The following is a 21,102-nucleotide window of genomic DNA, read 5'->3' on the forward strand; positions in this document are numbered from 1 at the left end:
TCATAAAGCCAAGAACCACACTAGGTATCTGTTAAGACAGTTTTGATAAGTTATAACTAAAAAATATATGCTATTATGAGGAATATACTCTTTAAACCAATAATAGAAGTGGCTGTTTACTGGGCTCTTACTACATTGCCAGCCAGAATGCTAAGTTCTTTATTCACTTAATCCTTATGACAGACTGAGGAGCAAATATTATTCAGGAAAGTAAAGGAGAACTTCCTAAAGAACAAAGCTGCCCAACAATGGGATGGGCTACTCATGAAGCAGTAAGTTCCCACAACCAGAAGTGTTCAAAAAGAGACCAGGTGATTATTTATCAGGAACAATGTGGAGGCATTGCTGTTTCAGGTGGGAGGTTGTTCAACTGACATTTGGGGTTATAACTGCTTCTGGGTTTTTATGATTCTACCCTACAGACGCCATAGTACCTTATAACATGAACCAAATGACACCAAAAAAATCACTCAATTTAAAATCCAAATATTAAGTTTAAACATATCAATTCTTTCTTTCAGTCAAAACATTTAGTGTTATTTGTTTAGAAAGATAATATATGTAGCCTTTGGTTTATTTTTTCCCCTTGAGATTCAATTGTCCTCAAATTTAAAAGTGGATTACTGGAAGAAAAAATTAACATCATTAAAATGTCCACACTACCCAAAGCAATCTATAGATTCAATATAATCCCTATCGAAACACCAATGGTATTTTTCACAGAACTAGAACAAATAATTGTAAAATTTATATGGAACCACAAAAGACCCTGAATAGCCACAGCAACCTTGAGAAAGAGCAATGTTAATATCCAAAATTTATAAAGGACTCATACAACTTAACATTAAAAAAAACAACAACAATCTAATTAAAAAATGGGCAGAGGACCTGAATAGGCATTTCTCCAAAGAGGACATACAGATGGCCAATAGACACATGAAATGATGCTCAACTTCACTAATCTTCAGGAAAACACAAATTAAAAGCACAGTGAGATATCACCTCACACTTGTCACAATGGCTATCATCAATAAATCAACAAACAACAAGTGTAGGTGAGGATGTGGAGAAAAGAGAACTCTCGTGTACTATTGGTGGGATTGCAAATTGATGCAGCCACTATAGGAAGCTGTACAGAGATTCCTCAAAAAATTAAAAATGGAACTATCTTATGACTCAGTAATTCCACTCCTGGGTATTTATCCACTTCGTTGATGATATATAAATGTATTTAGATCCAATTCATTTCCCAAGTGAACTTGATGGACTTACGCTAAGTGGTACCCAGAGCCTGAGCTGCAAAGGAGTTTGAGAAATGTAGATTCCCAAAGCTCTTCCAGTCTTTGCAAATCATGAAAGCACACTAGAAGAGAAGAATGGATACTGCTTGCCAACCCACCATGTCTACCATGCTAAGAACCTTTTCAAAATCACTGTAAATAAGCATATATTAGTTGTATAGCATCATACTAGACATTAAGGGGAATTAACAAAAAAACTTATAAGAAATTGTCCTGATTTCTAAGAACTCATAAAATAACTGAGGCACTAAGGCATATACAGAAAACTGTTAGAAAATAAAATTAGGGAGTAGGGGTGATAGTAAAAATATTAACAACTGTTAACAGTTGTTGGACACTTACCAACAGAAATGAATGCTGGCCGTAAACAGCTAGTCCAACTATATCGCTGGGTACCTTGCAAAAGCAGCCATGCTTGAATGCGTATGATTCTGTAAGCTAAAGGTTGCTGGGCCCACGGAGTCTTTGGATCTAAATAAATTTGTATGTCATTACTGGCATGCAATTCCTGTTCCTGCCCACGTGCATCCACAGAACCTCCAATTTTACTACCTTAAAAAGTCTTCCCAGTTTTCTAGGGAACTCTCTCAAGGGGTGCCTGACATGTGCTGGTTTTTGTGGAGATAGGTATGTTCTCTGAAGCGGTGGCTCATGGAAGATGAAAGCCCCTCCAGGCCCAGTGATCAAGGGCAGTGGGAGTGGGAGGTGAGGGGGTGTTGGAGGAGGAACATTCTCCACTTTGCAGCCAGGACTACTGTGTGGCAGGCAAGGGAGCAGCACCTTTGTCATGGACACTGGCATTCTCAAGGTGGGTACCTTCAGAGTTGGGAAGAGGGTCCTACTGAGGACCACGGCCAGAAGTCATCCTCTGAGGGCAGATGAAATAGGGAAGGAAGGCAGTGCAGTGGACAGCAGTAATAGGAGGGTGGTAGGTGCTGGAAGCAACCGGAAAGTGAATCGATGTTTGGCCCAGCCTGTCTGTCCCACCTGCTCTTAGGAAATAATATGCCCTGACTAGAGTTTAGGCCGTGTTTCTCAAAATAGGTATCACAATGATTTAGGGAACTTGCTAGAAGTGTGAATCAGTTGCACCCTTATTTACTCCACAGTGAATACCACTTAAGACCCCTTTTTTTTTCTTTTTTTGGAATGTCTATAGAAATTCACAGAAGATTACACCCATTTTGGTATTTTATTTCACTGCTTTTTGTTGTTGCTTAATTGTTTGATGTGTATGCAGCACCCCTGTAGTTTTGTCCTACATATACATTGACTGAAAATTTCAAAACTGGGTAAATCCAAAATTAAAAACAAAAGTTCAATACCTTTGTTATATTCTTGAACTTTAAAACATACACAAAACACTGGATAGTGGTAATCAGGGGTTAGGTCACGTTTATAGTCTATTAAAGAATGATTACCACATATAACTGGAAATAATACTGTTACTACAGCTTTAGAAGAATGGTAGAGTGAAACTTTTGATTATATATGTAAATATATTATAAACCTTCCCACTAAAAAGCCTTCTTTCTCCCCAGATATTAGACTCACCATGAAGAAAAATATTATCAATACACAGCACTCTTCCATAAACATTCCCAATGTGATTGTACCAGGTATCGAAAAGAATATAAGAACGATAGAAAATGGAGCATGCAGGTAAATTCATACATTTTTCTATACATTTTTAAATACCAGCCACAGTTCTTAAATTTAATTAGGTTTAATTTCAATTTAATTTTTAATTTGTAACCTTGAACTTTATAATTTATTTAAGTTAGTGAATTTATTTAAACTTTGGTATAGCATAACTTGTATAACAAATAATCATAGATATTATTGTGATCATTATTTAGAAATCCCTATGCGAAATATTTCCTTAGTCACTGGCAACACCTTTCCTCATGGGGCATTTCAATTCTAAAGGGAAATTGTTGCCATAGATAAATGTGAAAAAAATACAGTGTGAAATGCTAACATGTTTTAAAAGTATGATTTAAAGTGGTTATACTATAAATGAATAGACCATGTATACATGTGGCTGAATTTATTTTTAGTGGGAGGAATTTTACATACGTTGGTTCATACAACTATAGTATAGTATAATATGACCCAAAACACAGATATTACACTTTCTATTTGGTAAATATTAACATTAACCAAAGCATTAAACAATAGAAATGTGGAAGACCCAAAAAAAGTCATTTTTTAATTACATGCATCTTACTGAATTGTGCGTATAATTCTGTGTATCCCATACAATTCTCCTTTCCCGCTAATTAAAAATGGTTGTGTGTGTTAGTTTGAGAGGGAAGAGGAAGGGATGAGGCAATGGTTCCCTTAACGAGAACTGTTGTTTCTCCATTACGGTGGAGGACATAGATCTAATTCATCTCTGCCTCCCACTGGACCATAGCTCCTTTTCTGATGATGATGACAGTGCCTCTGCATTTGAAGACTCTGAAAGTGAAGGCCCCCTCGCAAGGGGTTCCTCTAGACACAATTCACTCAGAAGGGGAGAACTGTTGCAGAGGTGAGCAGTATGACCTATCTCTCCATATCTGTTTTTAAACCATTATTTATATGAAAGAACTTGGCAAGTGCTCGCTCCTCAGCCACTATGTAGGATCTCGAGAGTAATTTGGTATTCCTGTTCCTTACCCCTTCCCTCTCTTGGGAAACTGCCACTGCCGGAGGATTATTCATATCCGTGGGGCTCCAAGTTATACATATTCTTGCTGATCATTTTCCCTGAGACATGTGTCTGTCTCTTCTGAAACCTCATGTCTCAGTCCTCTCTGATTTTCTCCTTCTTTCTGATCCATCTTCCAGGGTACTGAAGCAATTGTATGTGAGAGGGGTTGGCTGTCATTCTTTAAAATGCTGTATCCCATTTGACCCTACTTTCAGGGAGGTAGAGCACTGGAGTGAGTAGCTAGAACAGAAAAGCTTCATAGGAAATAAAACCGCCATGGACACTTCAAACACGTGTGGCTCTGAGTGTGTGGAAAGCAGTGTGTTGTTGGTATGGATCAGAGGTTCCCATCCTATCGAACATATTTATGTTTTCTTTGCTTTTTCTCCCTCCTTTATTTCCTCTCTACTCGTGCTCTTTGCACTGACCACCTCCAGCTTTCCCACTGTTTTTATTTGCCTTTTCTTCTCTTCCTATCTTCCCTAAAAATCTAAATCTCAAGTCTCTTGCTGGGAGTTAGTGGCATTCAAGTTGGCTCAATAGAAGCCAAGAAGGATGCTAATTCTTGACATGAGCATTGATTGATAGGTGTTTATTAATCACTTTGGTTCATGACACTGATATTTGGCAATTTGTTCTTCCTGGAGGCTCTATATTGTCTACACTCTAGGCATTCGTTATTAATAAGTGGAAACTGAGAAGAATTTGTTCTTTAAGGCTGTTTGCTTACCATGAGCTTGATATGGATGGTGCCTACTATGATTTCACTGTACTTTTCCATTTCCCAGGGAGCAGTACCAGCCTGGTGTCATTGCACTTTTCAATGTTAACAACAGCAGCAACAAGGAGCAGTAAGTACAAAAGCTTTGTTTTTAAAGAAAACCATTTAAAAAGTAAGAATGTACCTGAACTTATTATTCAGCTGATATTTATTAGGCAAACTGTCAAATACAATGGCAATGATATTTTGTTATTTTATTGTTTGGTTATGTACTTCTGGAAAATGTAGCTACCCATATTAAAAGTAGTATGCATACCTGCATGTGTGTATGTATGTATGTATTGTGTTGTCGGAAAAGTCATGACACATGTTTGTGACAGATGGCAGTAGTTCATTTTTGGAAATACTAGAGTCATTCGCATCTATGTTATTGCTACATCATTTGACAGGTGACAGTTCTAGCTTCCTTCTAAAAAAATTGAGCAATTTGGTTGAGTTTGGAAGATTTTATAACAAGTTGAAGATGGAAGACCAAACTGTGCATTTTTGCCATATTTTATTGTGTTACTTCCATAAAGGGAAGTATTTACATCAAGCTTGTGAAAAGTTGCATGAAGTTTACAAGAATGTCAGTGCCAACGATGGTTCACGAAATTCTGTGCTAGTGATTTTGATCTCAACGACGCTCCTCGGTCAGGGAGGCCAACCGACGTTGATGATGACAAAATAAAGGCATTGATCGAGTCAAAGCCACGTTACACAACACGAGAATTTGCAGAAACATTGAACATCCATCATTCAAGTGTTCACGACCACCTGAAGAAACTGGGATACATAAGCAAGCTCGATATTTGGGTTCCGCATGAACTCAAAGAAGTTCATTTGATGGTGCGTATAAACATCTGTGATATGCTCATTAAACTTGAGGAAAACAATCCTTATTTGAAGAGACTCATAACTGATGATGAGAAGTGGGTTGTTGACAACAATGTGGTGTGCAAACGGTCTTGGTCCTGACGTGATGATTCTCCTCAAACGACATCAAAAGCAGACGTTCATCAGAGGAAGGTTATGGTCTCAGTCTGGTGGGATTTTAAAGGTGTCATGTTTTTCAAGCTCCTACCAAGGAACCAAACAATCAATTCGAATGTGTACTGTTGGCAATTGGACAGTTTGAACAAATCCATCATCCAGAAATGTCCAGAGCTTGTTAATTGTAAAGGAGTTGTGTTTCATCGTGACAACGCAAGACCACACACAAGTTTGATTGCCCGTCAAAAATCATTGGAGCTTGAATGGGATGTGTTGCCACACCCACCATACTCGCCTGACCTTGTGCCATCAGATTTCCACTTGTTCCGCTCTCTTCAAAACGCCTTGCGTGGTATAACGTTCAATTTAGATGAGGCTGTAAATCAGCACCTTGTTCAGTTTTTCGCAAATAAAGACAGGACCTTCTATGAATGAGGAATTATGAAGCTCACTGAAAGATGACAAAAGGTTATCGAACAAAACGGGCAATACATCATGGATTGATCTTTGTTCTTTATAGAAATAAATGACCTTTGAAAAACTTAGACAAAATACGTCATGATTTTCCAACAACCCAATATTTGAATACTGTATACTATTATGGGACCCATCTCTTTTTGATTGGTAAGCACTGCCACTGGTTTCTGTTATTTCTCGATTCTGTCATCCCAGTTTGGTACCAGCCTCTCCTACTATTATATTAACTCTGGCCTATAGAAGAGAGTTCCACTGAGCTTCTCACCAGCACATTTCTTATCACGTTTGCATCCTCTGAGCCCTCTTAGGGAACATAATCAACTGGTGGGCTGGCTATCTTCCTTAGGTAGTATATCCACTTTGGCATACCTCTTCTCTGAGTCTTTTTGATACCTTCTTCGGTCATCTGCTGTGAACTTTGTAATTTCTATTTCATTTAGTGTGGGCCTTCACATTTCCTGAACTTCAAAGAGGCATCCAAGCAGTGTGTCAGCACAATCTCCTATATTGATGCTGGGGTGTTAAATCCTGTATCACAAGAGTGTGCTCCCATAGTGATAGGTTCTTACCTTTCCAACTTTATGCTCTGTTCCCATTTGTACATGACGACCTTAGATGCCAGTCCTCACTTCACTTGTCATTTTTATCTCCTATTTCTCCTCAATAGGGCTTTCTACTTCTGCTGGGTCATTTGTACCCAGATGAAATTTATTTGTACATTTGCATCTAAAAATTACCTTCCCTTTAACATCCTCTCTCTTCTCAGTGTTTCCAACTCTTGCCCATACTTTTAGGCCTAGCTTTAGATCTACCTTCCTTTAATAGCCTTCCCTAGTGATAGTGAATTGCCTGTTCTTTCATGTCTGAACAACAAATATTCCTAAGACATCCAAGCCAGCAATGGCAGCGTGCTGTGACCTTAGGTCTCTCTCTGACTCCAGAATCCATTCTTCTGCTGATTGAGAAAAGCAGTTATAGAAAGAGGCCTCTAATCACTTAATCTCCACTCAAGAAGAAATTGTATATAGAAAAAAGTGATGTCAAGGGCTGGCCAAGTGGCGCATTGGTTAAGAGCTGGCTTGGGACGCCAGAGGGCCCCAGTTCGGATCCCACATATGAGGGCCAGTGACACTGCCCTCTACAGCTAAGATGCTGAACAACAGCTCAACCTGGAGCTGCGTTGCCCTGAGTCTCCGGCAACAGCGTAGGCTGCAGCACCTGCTGCAGTGGGTTGCCATGGGCTGCCATGTGTAGCCAGCAGCCAGCATGAGCGGCCAGCAGCCGCTGTGAGCGGCCATCCAGAAGCTGATCTGCCTCGCCCGGGAAGAGCGCAATGATGGTGCCAACTTGGGCCAGTGAAGCAACGTCCTCCACAACTAGACTGAAGAACAAAACGACAGCAACTTTGTCTGTTCCCCTTCCCCCAATTCCCCAGCACTATTTCCATCCCCCAATTCCCCAATTAAAAAATAAATCTAAAAAAAAAAGTGATCTCAAATCTCATAAATGATTCTAAGAATTAGGTTTCCACTGGGTTACCACAGAACTTTTGGACTACCCATAAAAATTGCTTCAGTCAGGATCATCCCTGTAAAGAGAATTAATGGAATTTTCTTGAGATTTGCAAATCTCTTATTCAAGGATAAATATAAGTGATCTCAAGTAGATTACATTTGAAATTATATATATAATACATTGAGACTTTGAAAGGCAGACTCTTTCAGGGGCTGTTGTTTCTTAAATTTCTCTCCTTGGGTTTATGCCTTTACCCACCTCCATTTTCTTCAGTTTTCCACATTCACCTACCCAGGAATTTATGGATGCATGTACAGTTTTTGTAGAACTCTCTATTAGGAGGCCAGATTTCTGGCTTCTAAGCACAGGGGCAGGTCTTTGAATGCAAAGCTGAGAATTCTTGCTCAGTGGAGAGGAAAGTAAATAAGAATGGATGTCAGAATGCAATTTGATTATGTGACAGAGGTATTATTTCTTCTTTAGAGAACCAAAAGAAAAAAAGAATAAGAAAAAAGAAAAGAAGAGGTAAGTTAGACTTCCACATTTTTCTGCCCATGAAATTTTTGTATTTTAAAAATAACTACATGTCTCACTTTTTCAGCAAGTTAGATGGTAAAAATGAAAATAAAAAGGCCCCAGAGAAGAAAAGAAAGAAACAAAAGGACAAAGAGAAGAAAAAAAAAGAGGAGAAAGACAAAGATAAGAAAGAAGAGTATGTATTTTTACTGGCATTGAAATTAGGAATGAATTTGTGATGGTTTTAAATCCAGTGATAATTTCCCTAAACTTTACAGTAAAGGGGCCCTGTGTAAAGACTAAATAAGTTGTTATTAAACGTGAATTTAAATTTGTTTCTTTTGTTATTAAAATTAACAATGGAAGCCTTATTCTTAGTTTTCTCATGAAGTATTTTCATTGTTATCATTAATCCTCCTCCCCAAGCACTGATGAAGATAAATTTACCTCTGGGATATATTTAGATTCCAGGGAGAATTGGGTTTTTAGGGATCTTACTATCAATTTTAAAAATTGAAATATGAATGTAACAATTTCATTAACATTTTTGTATAATAAATACCATATGGCAAATACTCCAAAGTAAAGAAGTGTCATTGAAAAGCCATGCCTAATTTTGAGAGCAGTGCAAATGCTATCAAAACACCAGCCATTTGAAAGATCCTTTTTAAAACAAACATTTAAGAGTAGAATTTCACAAGGGTAAGGCTGAGTGATATTTGCAAAGCTATTTTTTACTTTTTATTAAACGGAAAATTGTTTTCTAAACTTACTTAAAGAAAACTCTTTACCAGACAATAGTTTACTTATTTGTACCTGTTAGAAAGTTGTTGGAGTTTGTATAAAGGGAAAATTCCTTTAAAATATATGCTTGATGCCAGAAAAAAATTTTTTTTAAATTTCCATTTGACCATACACTTTCTTCCTTCCTTCCTCTTGCCCACTACTGCCTCTCTTAATCCTTCATGTATGCTATGAATAAGGACTTTTTATTAGATTGTGTTATAGTCTTCTTTCCATACAGATAAGAAAGAAGCTATGAGTTCCCCACTTCCAGTGTAGTTCCTGGTTGTTTTGTTACCTGGTTGAGGGAGTGGCAAAGCCACTATTCTCCCACCATCAGTAATCGACCAAAGGGATCCATGGAATATCTAGCATTGGGCATGATTAATGCCTGATCCCCTCTTTGTGGCTGGAGTGACAGAAGTCTCTGCAACATCACAATAAAACAAGGGCTTTAATAAAAGTCTTAAGGTATGGTTTAATATAAGACTAGTAATTTATCTGTCCACCTCTCACTAAACAATTTCTTATGACTAGTGCACTTATGCCAAGTTAATCTTCTCAGTGCTGAGTGAGCTTCTCCAGCTTACTCCTATTTCATTAATTGTGAGTGATGGGCATAACCATATTTGATAGGTGAAATAAAAATGTTCTTGTTTCTTGGTAACTTTCCCCTTTGTTTTTAATTGCTGCTAGGGAGAAGAAAGAAGTTTTGGTTATTGATCCCTCAGGAAACACATATTATAACTGGCTGTTTTGCATCACCTTACCTGTTATGTACAACTGGACTATGGTTATTGCAAGGTGTCTATATATTTTTGTGGATATATATTCAGCCCACTTCTAGTTTCCAAGTTAATTGACTTAACAGTTTGGCCTAGAGCTCTTCAGGACATACCTCTTTTCTCCACCACAGGTTGTAAAGAGACGGCACATTATTCTCAACTTGTTTTCATAAGATCAGGAGTAGATGCTTTGGTTCCCAATATACTTGGAACTCCAGTACTGAGATGGCGGAGAGGGTACTTTTATACTTTTGACTGCTCAATCATTGAATTAGAATTTTGGGAGGAACTTTATGCTATCTTCGGTCTACAAAAAAAAAAAAAAGTGTTGCCAAGATCAAGAATCTAGGTTGTAACAGAACAAGATGTGTTTCCCAAGTAATTTCTATGGTTCCTCATCTTTTAGGCAGTAAATATCTCAGCCATCCAGTGTAATTTCCTAAAGCATGTTGGGTACAGATACTCAATGTGAACCTGGTTATTAACGTGTATCACCCAACATATTTGACTTTAGCTGGAGGCCATTTATCCTTATTTGATGTTTTCATAAAGCTAACTAGTATAATGGAAAAAATGTTGAAATTCAGAAGTGTGAGAAAACTAAATCCAACCACTCATTTGGGAAAAGATTTGGGAAAGCCATGGTTGATTCAATGGACTCTAAGGACCCCTTCTAGTCTTATATTCTAATCATGATAAAAATTATAAAGAGGGCTTTTATTTAAATTGGCCCCATTTCATTTTATTTATACAGGTTTTTCTTTTACAGAGCATGTTTTGATGAACTTCAGTCTGATTACCTAGAATATTGGCTTTTTTTGGATTACTTATCAGATGTAGTCTATCTCCTTGATATGTTTGTACAAACAAGGACAGGTAAATATGTTCAGTTTTGGATATTTTGCAATTTCCTGCTTTTATCTGTAATATAATTTGAAATTTCCTATTCAAGCATTTTTCAAAATAAACTCACAAAAATCTGTTTTAGAGGAAAAAGCACAGTAGAAAGCAAGAGTACTATATACCCACTCAGTCTTAGGTCACTCCAACTGATTCAGAAGGACGTTACTAAGCAACCCTTTGAATGTGATAGGTAGCTTTTCTCTGTTATCCTGTTCATTAGGTTTATGCCAGGTAAAAGATATAGAAAGAACAGAAAAAGCCTGTCAGCTCTGTGGGGAAAGGGTAATTGCTACCTAACAGAGATACCTTGAAGGGGCATGGGGAAAAATGTCATTGTACCAGCAGAGCTGTACTAGAAATTTTGTAAGAAACAAAGCACACATCCTTAACTCGACTTTGTGGTCCATGGTGAGACATTGTTACCAGGGGGCAGGATCCAATAGCTTTCTGCTTGAAGTATTCTTGTTAAGCAAGTATGAGCTCGCTTTTTCTATACTGTTCTCCACATACTAATGTAACCAGTGTACACAAAGTACAGCTTTTAAGCATTGTTATGTCAGGTAGAGACAGTCTCTCAATATCAGTGTGCTGGAACAATGTTTCAGTTGTTGTATCCTGTTCGCAGCTCTGGTAGTTTGTCTAGGAGGAGGAACAAATCCTTTTCCTAGTGAAATGTGTCTGAGTGCTGAAATTCTGGGTTTAATACACAAGGCCCGTGGTAGCAGCGTAGGAGAAGTGAAGATCAGATATCTAAGGAAGGGAGGGGGGCAGGAAGGAGATATGAAAATGTAGCCTAGACGAACTCTTGTGCTTTACATTGACTGGGCAAGGCAAAATATATATATAATCAGACAGCAGGGCAGGTACCCAGTCTTCAAGAGTGGGGCTGGGACTCTGTCAAGAGAGTAATGCGAGTGTAAGCACAGTGCTTGGGAGTTCAGGAAAGTTTCCTAGGACACTGTTTATAAAAGGAATGGCTCTGCATGGAAGGGGATACTGGATTTAGAGAGATTTGCATATATACATTGCATAGAGTCTCTCACTTTTGCACTTACAGAGTTTTACCTTTTATTGCTGCAAAAGAATATTTTCCACAGCTATACGTTGATTGGCACTCATATCTTATTACATTGCTAAAAGCATATTTATTAAAAGTGAGTTCTTGCTTTGAACTCAATGAAGTTCTTTGAGAGTTACTGTAGGAAAATTCACAATGGCATAAAAAGAAAAAAGACATTAAATTGAATTTTTTAAAATTTTAGGTTACCTAGAACAAGGACTGCTGGTGAAAGAAGAGCTTAAACTCATAGAGAAATATAAATCAAACTTACAATTTAAACTTGATGTTCTATCAGTGGTACCAACAGATCTGCTGTATTTTAAGCTGGGGTGGAACTATCCAGAAATCAGATTAAACAGACTGTTCAGGATCTCGCGAATGTTTGAGTTCTTCCAGAGAACAGAAACAAGGACAAACTACCCAAACATCTTCAGGATTTCTAACCTTGTTATGTACATCGTCATCATTATCCACTGGAACGCATGTGTGTATTACTCGATTTCCAAAGCTATTGGATTTGGAAATGATACATGGGTCTACCCTGATGTTAATGATCCTGAATTTGGCCGTTTGGCTAGGAAATATGTATACAGCCTTTACTGGTCTACACTGACTTTGACCACCATTGGTGAAACACCACCTCCTGTGAGGGATTCTGAGTATGTCTTTGTAGTGGTTGATTTCTTAATTGGGGTATTGATTTTTGCTACCATCGTTGGTAACATAGGTTCTATGATTTCCAACATGAATGCAGCCAGAGCAGAATTTCAAGCAAGAGTTGATGCCATCAAGCAATATATGCATTTTCGAAATGTAAGCAAAGATATGGAAAAGAGAGTTATTAAATGGTTCGACTATCTGTGGACCAACAAAAAAACAGTTGATGAGAGAGAAGTCTTGAAGTATCTACCCGATAAACTCAGAGCAGAGATTGCCATCAGTGTTCACTTAGACACACTGAAAAAGGTACGCATTTTTGCTGACTGTGAAGCTGGCCTATTGGTGGAGTTGGTCTTGAAATTACAACCCCAAGTCTACAGTCCTGGGGATTACATTTGCAAGAAAGGGGACATTGGACGAGAGATGTACATCATCAAGGAAGGCAAACTTGCCGTGGTGGCAGATGATGGAATCACTCAGTTTGTGGTTTTGAGTGATGGCAGCTACTTTGGTGAGATCAGCATCCTTAACATTAAAGGCAGCAAAGCTGGCAATCGAAGAACAGCCAATATTAAAAGCATTGGCTACTCAGATCTGTTCTGTCTCTCAAAAGATGACCTGATGGAAGCTCTCACTGAGTACCCAGATGCCAAAGGTATGCTAGAAGAGAAAGGGAAGCAAATCCTGATGAAAGATGGTCTGCTGGATATAAATATTGCAAAGGCTGCAAGTGACCCTAAAGATCTTGAGGAGAAGGTCACTCGAATGGAAACATCAGTAGACCTCCTGCAAACAAGGTTTGCTCGGATCCTGGCTGAGTATGAATCAATGCAGCAGAAACTGAAGCAAAGGCTAACCAAAGTGGAGAGATTTCTGAAACCACTTGAAACAGAGTTTTCAGCCATTGAAGGATCTGGAGTTCAAAGCGGGCCCACAGACTCTACACAGGACTGAAAAGCTGATTATTAACATGGACATGCCTCGTGATCCTTTTGGTGATGTGATTAAGTTGGAAGAAGAGGAAGATTCAGCTGGGGCATTTTTCCACAAGGAAAACGTGCTTTGGTGCAGGGCACATGGCCTGTGCCCTCTTCGGTGAGGTACTACGATTAAAGAACCACCATATCTTAGGATTTTCTACAATAGATAATGTGCAAAGATATACACTGATTAACTTGTCAGCATCTATAGTTTCTGATTTTTCCCCCCACATCTCCTCCCTTTGTGTAATAGTGTTTATAAAAGTGAGTAAGTGCCTCTCATGTGCAGGCAATTTACGTTGTTAAAGAGTAACTGGGAAGTACCATGTATAATCACATTCAGGATACTATTTAAAAAGAATTAGAATGCAATAAAGTAAAATCCAAAACTATGATGAATAGTATTAATTTCATAATTTAGTAGGGAGCTTAGGAACAGGTAGAGCTTCAGGGCCATTTTAAGGATATTAATTTAGTACCCTGGGACTTAGAAAGGGTGGTTGAGAGAAACCTCTTACTGATAAAAGTATGACAAATCAGACTTCTATATAAATATATGTATATATTTGTGTATTACAAAATTTTGAAGGATTTTTTTATAATAAATTTAAAAATTTTCTGATTATTAAGACCTGATGGCAGTGGCTACTATCTTCCTTCTCCGACTGACCAGCCATAAGCAAAAGGGATAAAGGTAATAATATTGCTGGGTGATGAACAAAGGAAATTGTAATGTTAGCAAAGGAAACCTGAAAGTTTAATGGACCATCATGGGCATCACCTGAGAGCTTCTTAGAAATTCAGAATCTCAGGCATATCTACTGTGTCTGAGTCTGCGTTTTAACAAGACCCTTAGGTGATTCATACCCACATTAAAGTTTGAGAAGCACCTAGCTAGAGAACCAGGAAGGAGTTAATGGGGATGGTTCTATTGGGTTGTTGGAAAAGTCATGGCGCATTTTTGCAATGAAAAACAAGAAAAATACGTCATGACTTTTCCGACAACCCCATAGAAAAGAAGGAGACAGATAATGAGTGGAAGGCACTGCCAATCAAGCATATAGTTCTCTGCTGCTGACCCCAGGTGTGATTTAAAATAGTTCTTCTTAACCCAGACCATTAGAATTGTTGAGATTTCTATCCCTGCCTATAATAACACGACTTAACATAGCTTCTTGTTAATTTGACATTTGAGATATTTATATGGAACTCAGTCTGTGTATGTTAGTGGTAGAATTTATTCTACTCTACCAATAGCATATCTATTGAACTATTCACATTATGTATACGCAGTCTTAAGTTTCCCTTCTACATGTTGCCTGTATCTTCCATATCAGCTGTCAAGTATTTCTTCACTTTCCAACTTGAAATACGATGTGACTAAGCTTCTTACCATTAGGTGGCAATGTTGGCCTACAATTATAACCTTTGAAGCCTGAAGCTGTGTATTTTTCTCCGTAGAAACGATAGGTAGTAAAATCAGAGTTCTTTGGCAATAATGGGTGATTTTTTTTAACATGGAAATTTCCAGAAGATTTTAGTATAGCAAAATATATGCCAATCTAAAACAAAAACATGATCAAATAAAATTTTAAATGCTAACTTAATGGATAAAGTAACAAGCATTTCAATATTTCTTACCTCCAGGAAGCTCACCAAGGCAATAATGATAATTACATACAAGAAGCTTTTACAAACATGTAAGATATGTATCAGAGATAAACAAAGGGGGAAGTAGCATTTATATTAAAATTCAGTTCATATTTTTTTTTTAAAGTCTATTGTTTTAAAAGGTTTGAAAAATACTGATCTGTTTTAACAGTGTTGGAAGTATGCCTGGCTAGGACATTGTTGTTTAGGTAATATTCTTCCTTATGACTACTGAAACTATTATTGGATGTCCTCGTTTATAGACTTAAGACCCAACAACAGGCTTCTAGACTCAAATTAAGTGTTTTTCTATTCACTGGACTAGTTTATCTCTATGTGAAGAGAGAAATTGGGAAAATCAAGGAAAAGGAATCAGAGAATATGGAAAATACAGAAAGACCCCAGAGATCATCCTGTTCACCCCTCTTCATTTTATAATTACAGAAATGATGATCAGGTAACACTAAAATTGGTGAGGATATAGAGTATTAGAAACTCTGAGTGAGAGTGGGAATTTTTACCATACATTGGAGAGCAACATGCTAACATCTGCTGGAGCCCAAAGTTGGGCTGACCTAAAACCCAGCCAATTCCATTCTTAGGCATAGTCATTAGAGAAAATTGGCCACATATGCATAAGGAGACATGTTGAAGAATGCTTATAATAGTAAAAACATGGAAACAACTTCCTTCATCACACGGAGGTTAGATATAAAAATTGGAATATATTCATACACTAGAATGCTATCAAATGTTTGAATAGTAACAGATAACACTTATACAATGCTCAGCTTGTACCAGGTACTATCCCAAGTACTTCCTAGTGTCAATGCATTTAATCTTCATGACAACTTATAAAGTAGGTCCCATTATGTTCCCTGTTTAACAAATGAGGAAATGGAGGCACAGAGAGGCTAAGTAATTTGCCCAAGGCCCACAGGAAGGAAGTGGGATAACCGCTATTTGAACCCAGACAATGAGGCTCCGGGGACCTGCTCTTAACCCTTTCATTTGTGCTGACTCTTGTATGTACACGTAATATCATCTATTCAAAATTTACAAATATACAACGCAACACTAAATAGTGTTTATGGATCTGTACCTATGATGTAACAGTCTAGTAACAGGCATGGGAATGGTAGACAGCAGAAATCAGAATAGTGGTTTTCTGTGGGGGATGGAGAGAATGGGATGGGAGGCAGGGCGAGAAATTCATAGGATTTCAACTGGCTGTGATGTTTGATATCTTTTAAAACAATCTGAAGCATATGAATCCAAATGTTAAGATTTGACAAACTTAGTTAATATGTATATATATTCTTTCTATAATTTTTGGTATATTTGAACTATTTCAAAAAAAGAAAATAAAGAGAAGTAGAGAAGCTAAGTCTAAATTCACAGAGTTTAGTGGCAAAGCCTGGACTTTTGACCCTCGGTTCAATGTTTACTTCACTGCGAGGTTGTACTCGATTGCTTTCTACACAGACCAAGTTGCATGTTTTATGGGGTTCTACTTGGTGATAACATGCCTGTTATCTGTATGTTTCCACTTAAAGCTAGTCGGAGTGCCTATTGAGTAAATTCGAGACAATGCTTTCTAGAATTACATTTCACGTCTGGCTCTTGGTTTCCTGACGAGCTAGAGGTGAAAGAATGCATTTTTCACCAATGCATTCCTTTGGGATTCTGAAAATAGAGATTTACCACAAAATTACTCACCAGCCTGACAATGTGAGCCCTTAAAAAGAGTTGATATTGGATTTCTTGTCAGATTGCCAGGTTCTCTTCTTTTCAGTCAGGTTCATTTTTGTTTTATCTGGGCTGGACTTCAGCCAGCTGGACTTGGTCCAAGAAGCTACTTGAGTTAGTTCTCCAGAGAGCAGGGAGCCTGTTTCCTGGGTTTGTCACAAAGATTCATGATGCTGAGGAGCCTGGGTATCCTGGTGGCACCAAAGTCCCTTGTGTTTCTTGATATCCCCCAGTGGCCTCATTTCTTACACTCAGCAGAAAGAGTGACAGATGAGCCACCCAGGGCACTCAAGGTATGGATATTTGCCTACCATTATCTTGGGGGTTCTAGGGTAGGAATGTAACTTTTTTTCCACTAATTTTTTAATGTAGTAAGTCACTCTCCCTAGTTCCTTAGTTTGCAAAAAAATACTGATACTTAGTAGATCTACATTTGTAGGTATTTCCATTGTTCCATTCAGCTGTAATTTCAAAATGCCCAAAGAGCACAAAATATACAAAATTATCAAAGAAGTATACCACAATAAATTAACTTAAAATTTGCTTTGATTATATTCCCTTTATTTTTATGTCTAAAATAATTGGGCATTTGAAATTCTTTCATTGGAGATAAGGCTCATTGGTGACAGAAAAATGAGAGCTGTTTTTTACTGAACTGAAATAATGGATTTTTTTTTCTTTTTAGAGATCCTTTTATTTAGACTTTGGTACTAAGTCCCATAATACAGACCTCTCCATTTAACACCACTGAACTAGTTTATCTTTTACCTTAGAGAGGGGGCCTGCTCCCCTGGCCTCCTCACCAAAGCAGAAAGCATTGCTTCTTTGCAGCTCAGAGAGTGTTCAAAATGAATCACAAAAAATATAAAAACACATAATCTATATTAACCATATTTCAAGCACTTCTCTGCAATCAAATATAGTATGCCATGGATATTGGCAATGTGGATCAAGCCCAGCTAAGTTTGCTCTTCTCAAATTATATGATCCTCTTAAACAGGAAGCCATACCTAAATCACCTATTTGAGCTGGCTGTAAATAGACTTGTAGACAAAAGGAAACCGGTATCTATCATTTAGTTAAATTTTCAAAAGGTTATAATAATGGTGATAATGATTATTTTCCAAATTTTATATGAGATTTGGAACAGATATCATTCAATAAATGGCAAGGATAAATAGATTCTCTAGGTGTTGACCCTGATGGAACTGGCCACGCTTCACATGTCTAAACATCTCAAAACCTGTGGATAAGCTTCAATAAGGATCCGTTCCACTGGAGTACACTTGGGGTAAAATAATTCAAATTATAATTTTATTTATTTAATTTATTATTTTTGGCATAACATTATATTAGTTTCAGTTGTACAATGTAATGATTTGATAGTTATATATATGCAAAATGATCACCACAATAAATCTACTTAACATCCATCACCATAGTTACAAATTTTTTTTCTTGTGATGAGAACTTTCAAGATCCACCCTCCTAGCTACTGTCAAATATGCAATACAGTGTTATTAACTATAGGCACCATGCTGTACATTACATCCCTATCACTTATTCATTTTATAACTGGAAATTTGTACCTTTTGACCCCGTTCACTCACCCCCCATCATCCATCTTAGGCCACTAACAATTTGTTCTTTATATCCATGAGCTTGGGTTTTTGGGTTTGTTTATTTTAAATTCCACATATAAGTTAGATCATACAGTATTATCTTTTTCTGTCTGACTTATTTTACTTAGCATATGCCTCCAGTGTATATCCATGTTGTTGCAAATGGCACAATTTTCTTCATTTTTATGGCTGAATAATATTTAATGTACATGTGTACCACATTTTCTTTACCTATTTAACCATTGATGGGCATTTAGGTTGTTTCCATATCTTGGCTATTGCAAATAATGCTGCAGTGAACATGGGGGTGCACATATCTTTTCTATTTAGTGTTTTTATTTTCTGGATAAACACTCAGAAGTGAAATTGCTGGGTCACAAAGTAGTTCTATTTTTAATTTTTTTTGAGGAAACTCCATACTATTTTCCATAGTGGCTTCACCAATTTACAATCCACCAACAGTGCTATGGGTTCTCTTTTCTCTACATCCTCACTAACATTTGTTATTTCCTGTCTTTGTGATAATAGACATTCTATTATCACAGAATAGAGTGTGAGGTGATATCTCATTGTGCTTTTGATTTGCATTTCCCTGATGATTAGTGATGTTGACCATCTTTTCATATGCCTGTTGGCCATCTGTATGTCTGTTTTGTAAAAATGTCTATTCAGATCCTGTGCCCATTTTTTAATAGGATTATTTGTTTTCAAATTATAATTTCAAAATGGTTGGCTCTACACTATCAAATGCAGTAAACACCTAGATAATTTTGTAGCTTGTAATGTTCCCAGTAAGGAATTACCAAAAGATCGTAAAAAGCTGGGTTTCATCAGGAAGTTTTAACAAGAAACACTTTCTCCCCTTTGTAGAAAGTCATGGGGATCTGAACTTAGAAAGCTGTATGCACTTCTGTTTAGTGAAGCCTGAATATATTTTATTAGAGGTGAACGGAGTGTAGAGAAAGACTAAAAGGGTGACATGTGAATAAATGGTGCTGAGGGAGGGAGCATGGGACTCCAGCCCAGAGAGGCAAAGGATGAGAGAAATAATACTTAAAAGTGAACAATAGCAACAACACAGAAACCTAGATGATTACTAGCAGAATGGAGTGACTTACCGGTGACTAATTCACCACATTGTCTGATACTCCATCTATAAAGTTGCCTGGCAAGCTGAAAGCTCCCAGACCTATCTTTGATGACCAAAAGAAAAGGAATACCTAATCTCAAGGTAGAAAGAGATCTTAAAACTCATCTAATTCTAAAGCCAAACATGAGATAAACAGAGTGGTCCAGTGGCCCCTGAATTTTCTTTACTGATTGGACTTTCCTGAATGTTTGCTGCAGTTTTAGGACATAAAACAGATACCATGGTACAAAAACTCCAGGAAGGCTGTTCTCAATGGGAGCAAATGATTCTTAGAAGTGAATATTCAGCAGAGTTTTGAAGGAGAGAAAAAAAATAATTCTGAGAGAGGACAGGTGCAATAATGAGGGTGAACTATTTCTAGGGCAGTCTGTTCAAACTTCCTTGATTGTGACCCATGATAAATGACCCATATAAAATGCATTTTGTATTGTGACCCAGAAAACACACAGCTGTAACAAACCTTTCAGAAAAGAATGCTCACCCTTATAACATGTGATGCATTTGGGAACTTTCATTTTTATCCATTCTATTTCAGTTCTTTCAAAAAAATGCTGGTTGCAAATCACTAAATTGATTTCATGATTAATTAATGGGTCACTACAGGCAATTTGGAAAAAAAACCATAAATAAACTCTTCCAGAGACTGGTAAGTACAATCGCCTAGAAGAGGAAAGACTTCTCTGTAGCCGAGGCAGAGATGAGGAAAATCAGGTAATGGGAGAGGGGAGAGGAAAATACACAATAATAGAGGTTCTGGAAATCTCTTCATACAAAAATTCAAAACAATAACACCTCACAGTGCTGTCACTGGGAATGAAACATAGCTTAGAGTGGTTGATGGTTATTTCTTGAGATCACAACATATTAATGAATTATCCTGCTTCCAGCTGGTTCTCTCTCTCTCTCTCTCTCTCTCTCTCTCTCTCTCTCTCTCTCTCTCTGTCAACCCCATTTGCAGGGGCTTCTCTTCTAGTTTTTAGAGGATTTTCTTTCAACACAGTCAGAGAAATAGTGAGTTTTACTAGATCACAGATGAATGGCAAATGTGTTTTACAAGGTGCATTGAGTTTACTCAGAACATTAGACTTTAACTCTGGGCTGGGAGGAGGAAAAAAAATCTGTTGGTTCCTTGAGTGCTCCAGGGTAGCACCCTATCATTCAGAATGCTTCCTTCCATCCCATTCAAATCTTTCTCAGTTCTCAGCATCTTCATGAGCCTCTCCTGGTACTTTACTTACAGCATACCTTTCCCATCCCTGAGTATGTACGCTCAGTGCCTGACAGTATTGGGTATCTGTTAGACTCAATTACTGATTATTTAGCTGAATATTTAAAAAATTTACATTAAATATGAATAGATGTTTGGTTGATTTTCCTGTGTTATGTAAGTTTTTTCTAGAAAAGTAAAACCAGAGCCCCGTTTAAAGAAAAATATTTTATTTTTATTTTCATGAAAGTCACATTATATAATACTATTTATATCATTCAATTGTTAGTATT

At 37.4% G+C, this 21,102-nt stretch overlaps 1 protein-coding gene across 1 annotated transcript; it reads left to right on the top strand.

The window, feature by feature from the left end:
* The first annotated feature begins 2,845 nt into the window (after window positions 1-2,845).
* On the top strand, window positions 2,846-13,825 carry CNGA1 (cyclic nucleotide gated channel subunit alpha 1). The gene is made up of 8 exons (XM_019624610.1): window positions 2,846-2,963; window positions 3,721-3,837; window positions 4,788-4,850; window positions 8,228-8,269; window positions 8,346-8,456; window positions 9,740-9,847; window positions 10,598-10,704; window positions 11,994-13,825. Exons 1-8 carry the CDS (start codon window positions 2,857-2,859, stop codon window positions 13,403-13,405), a joined length of 2,067 nt encoding a protein of 688 aa, XP_019480155.1. The 5' UTR covers window positions 2,846-2,856; the 3' UTR covers window positions 13,406-13,825.
* The last annotated feature ends 7,277 nt before the right edge of the window (window positions 13,826-21,102 follow it).

Source organism: Hipposideros armiger, unplaced genomic scaffold (genome assembly GCF_001890085.2).
Source record: "Hipposideros armiger isolate ML-2016 unplaced genomic scaffold, ASM189008v1 scaffold_596, whole genome shotgun sequence".
NCBI classification, from domain to species: domain Eukaryota; kingdom Metazoa; phylum Chordata; class Mammalia; order Chiroptera; family Hipposideridae; genus Hipposideros; species Hipposideros armiger.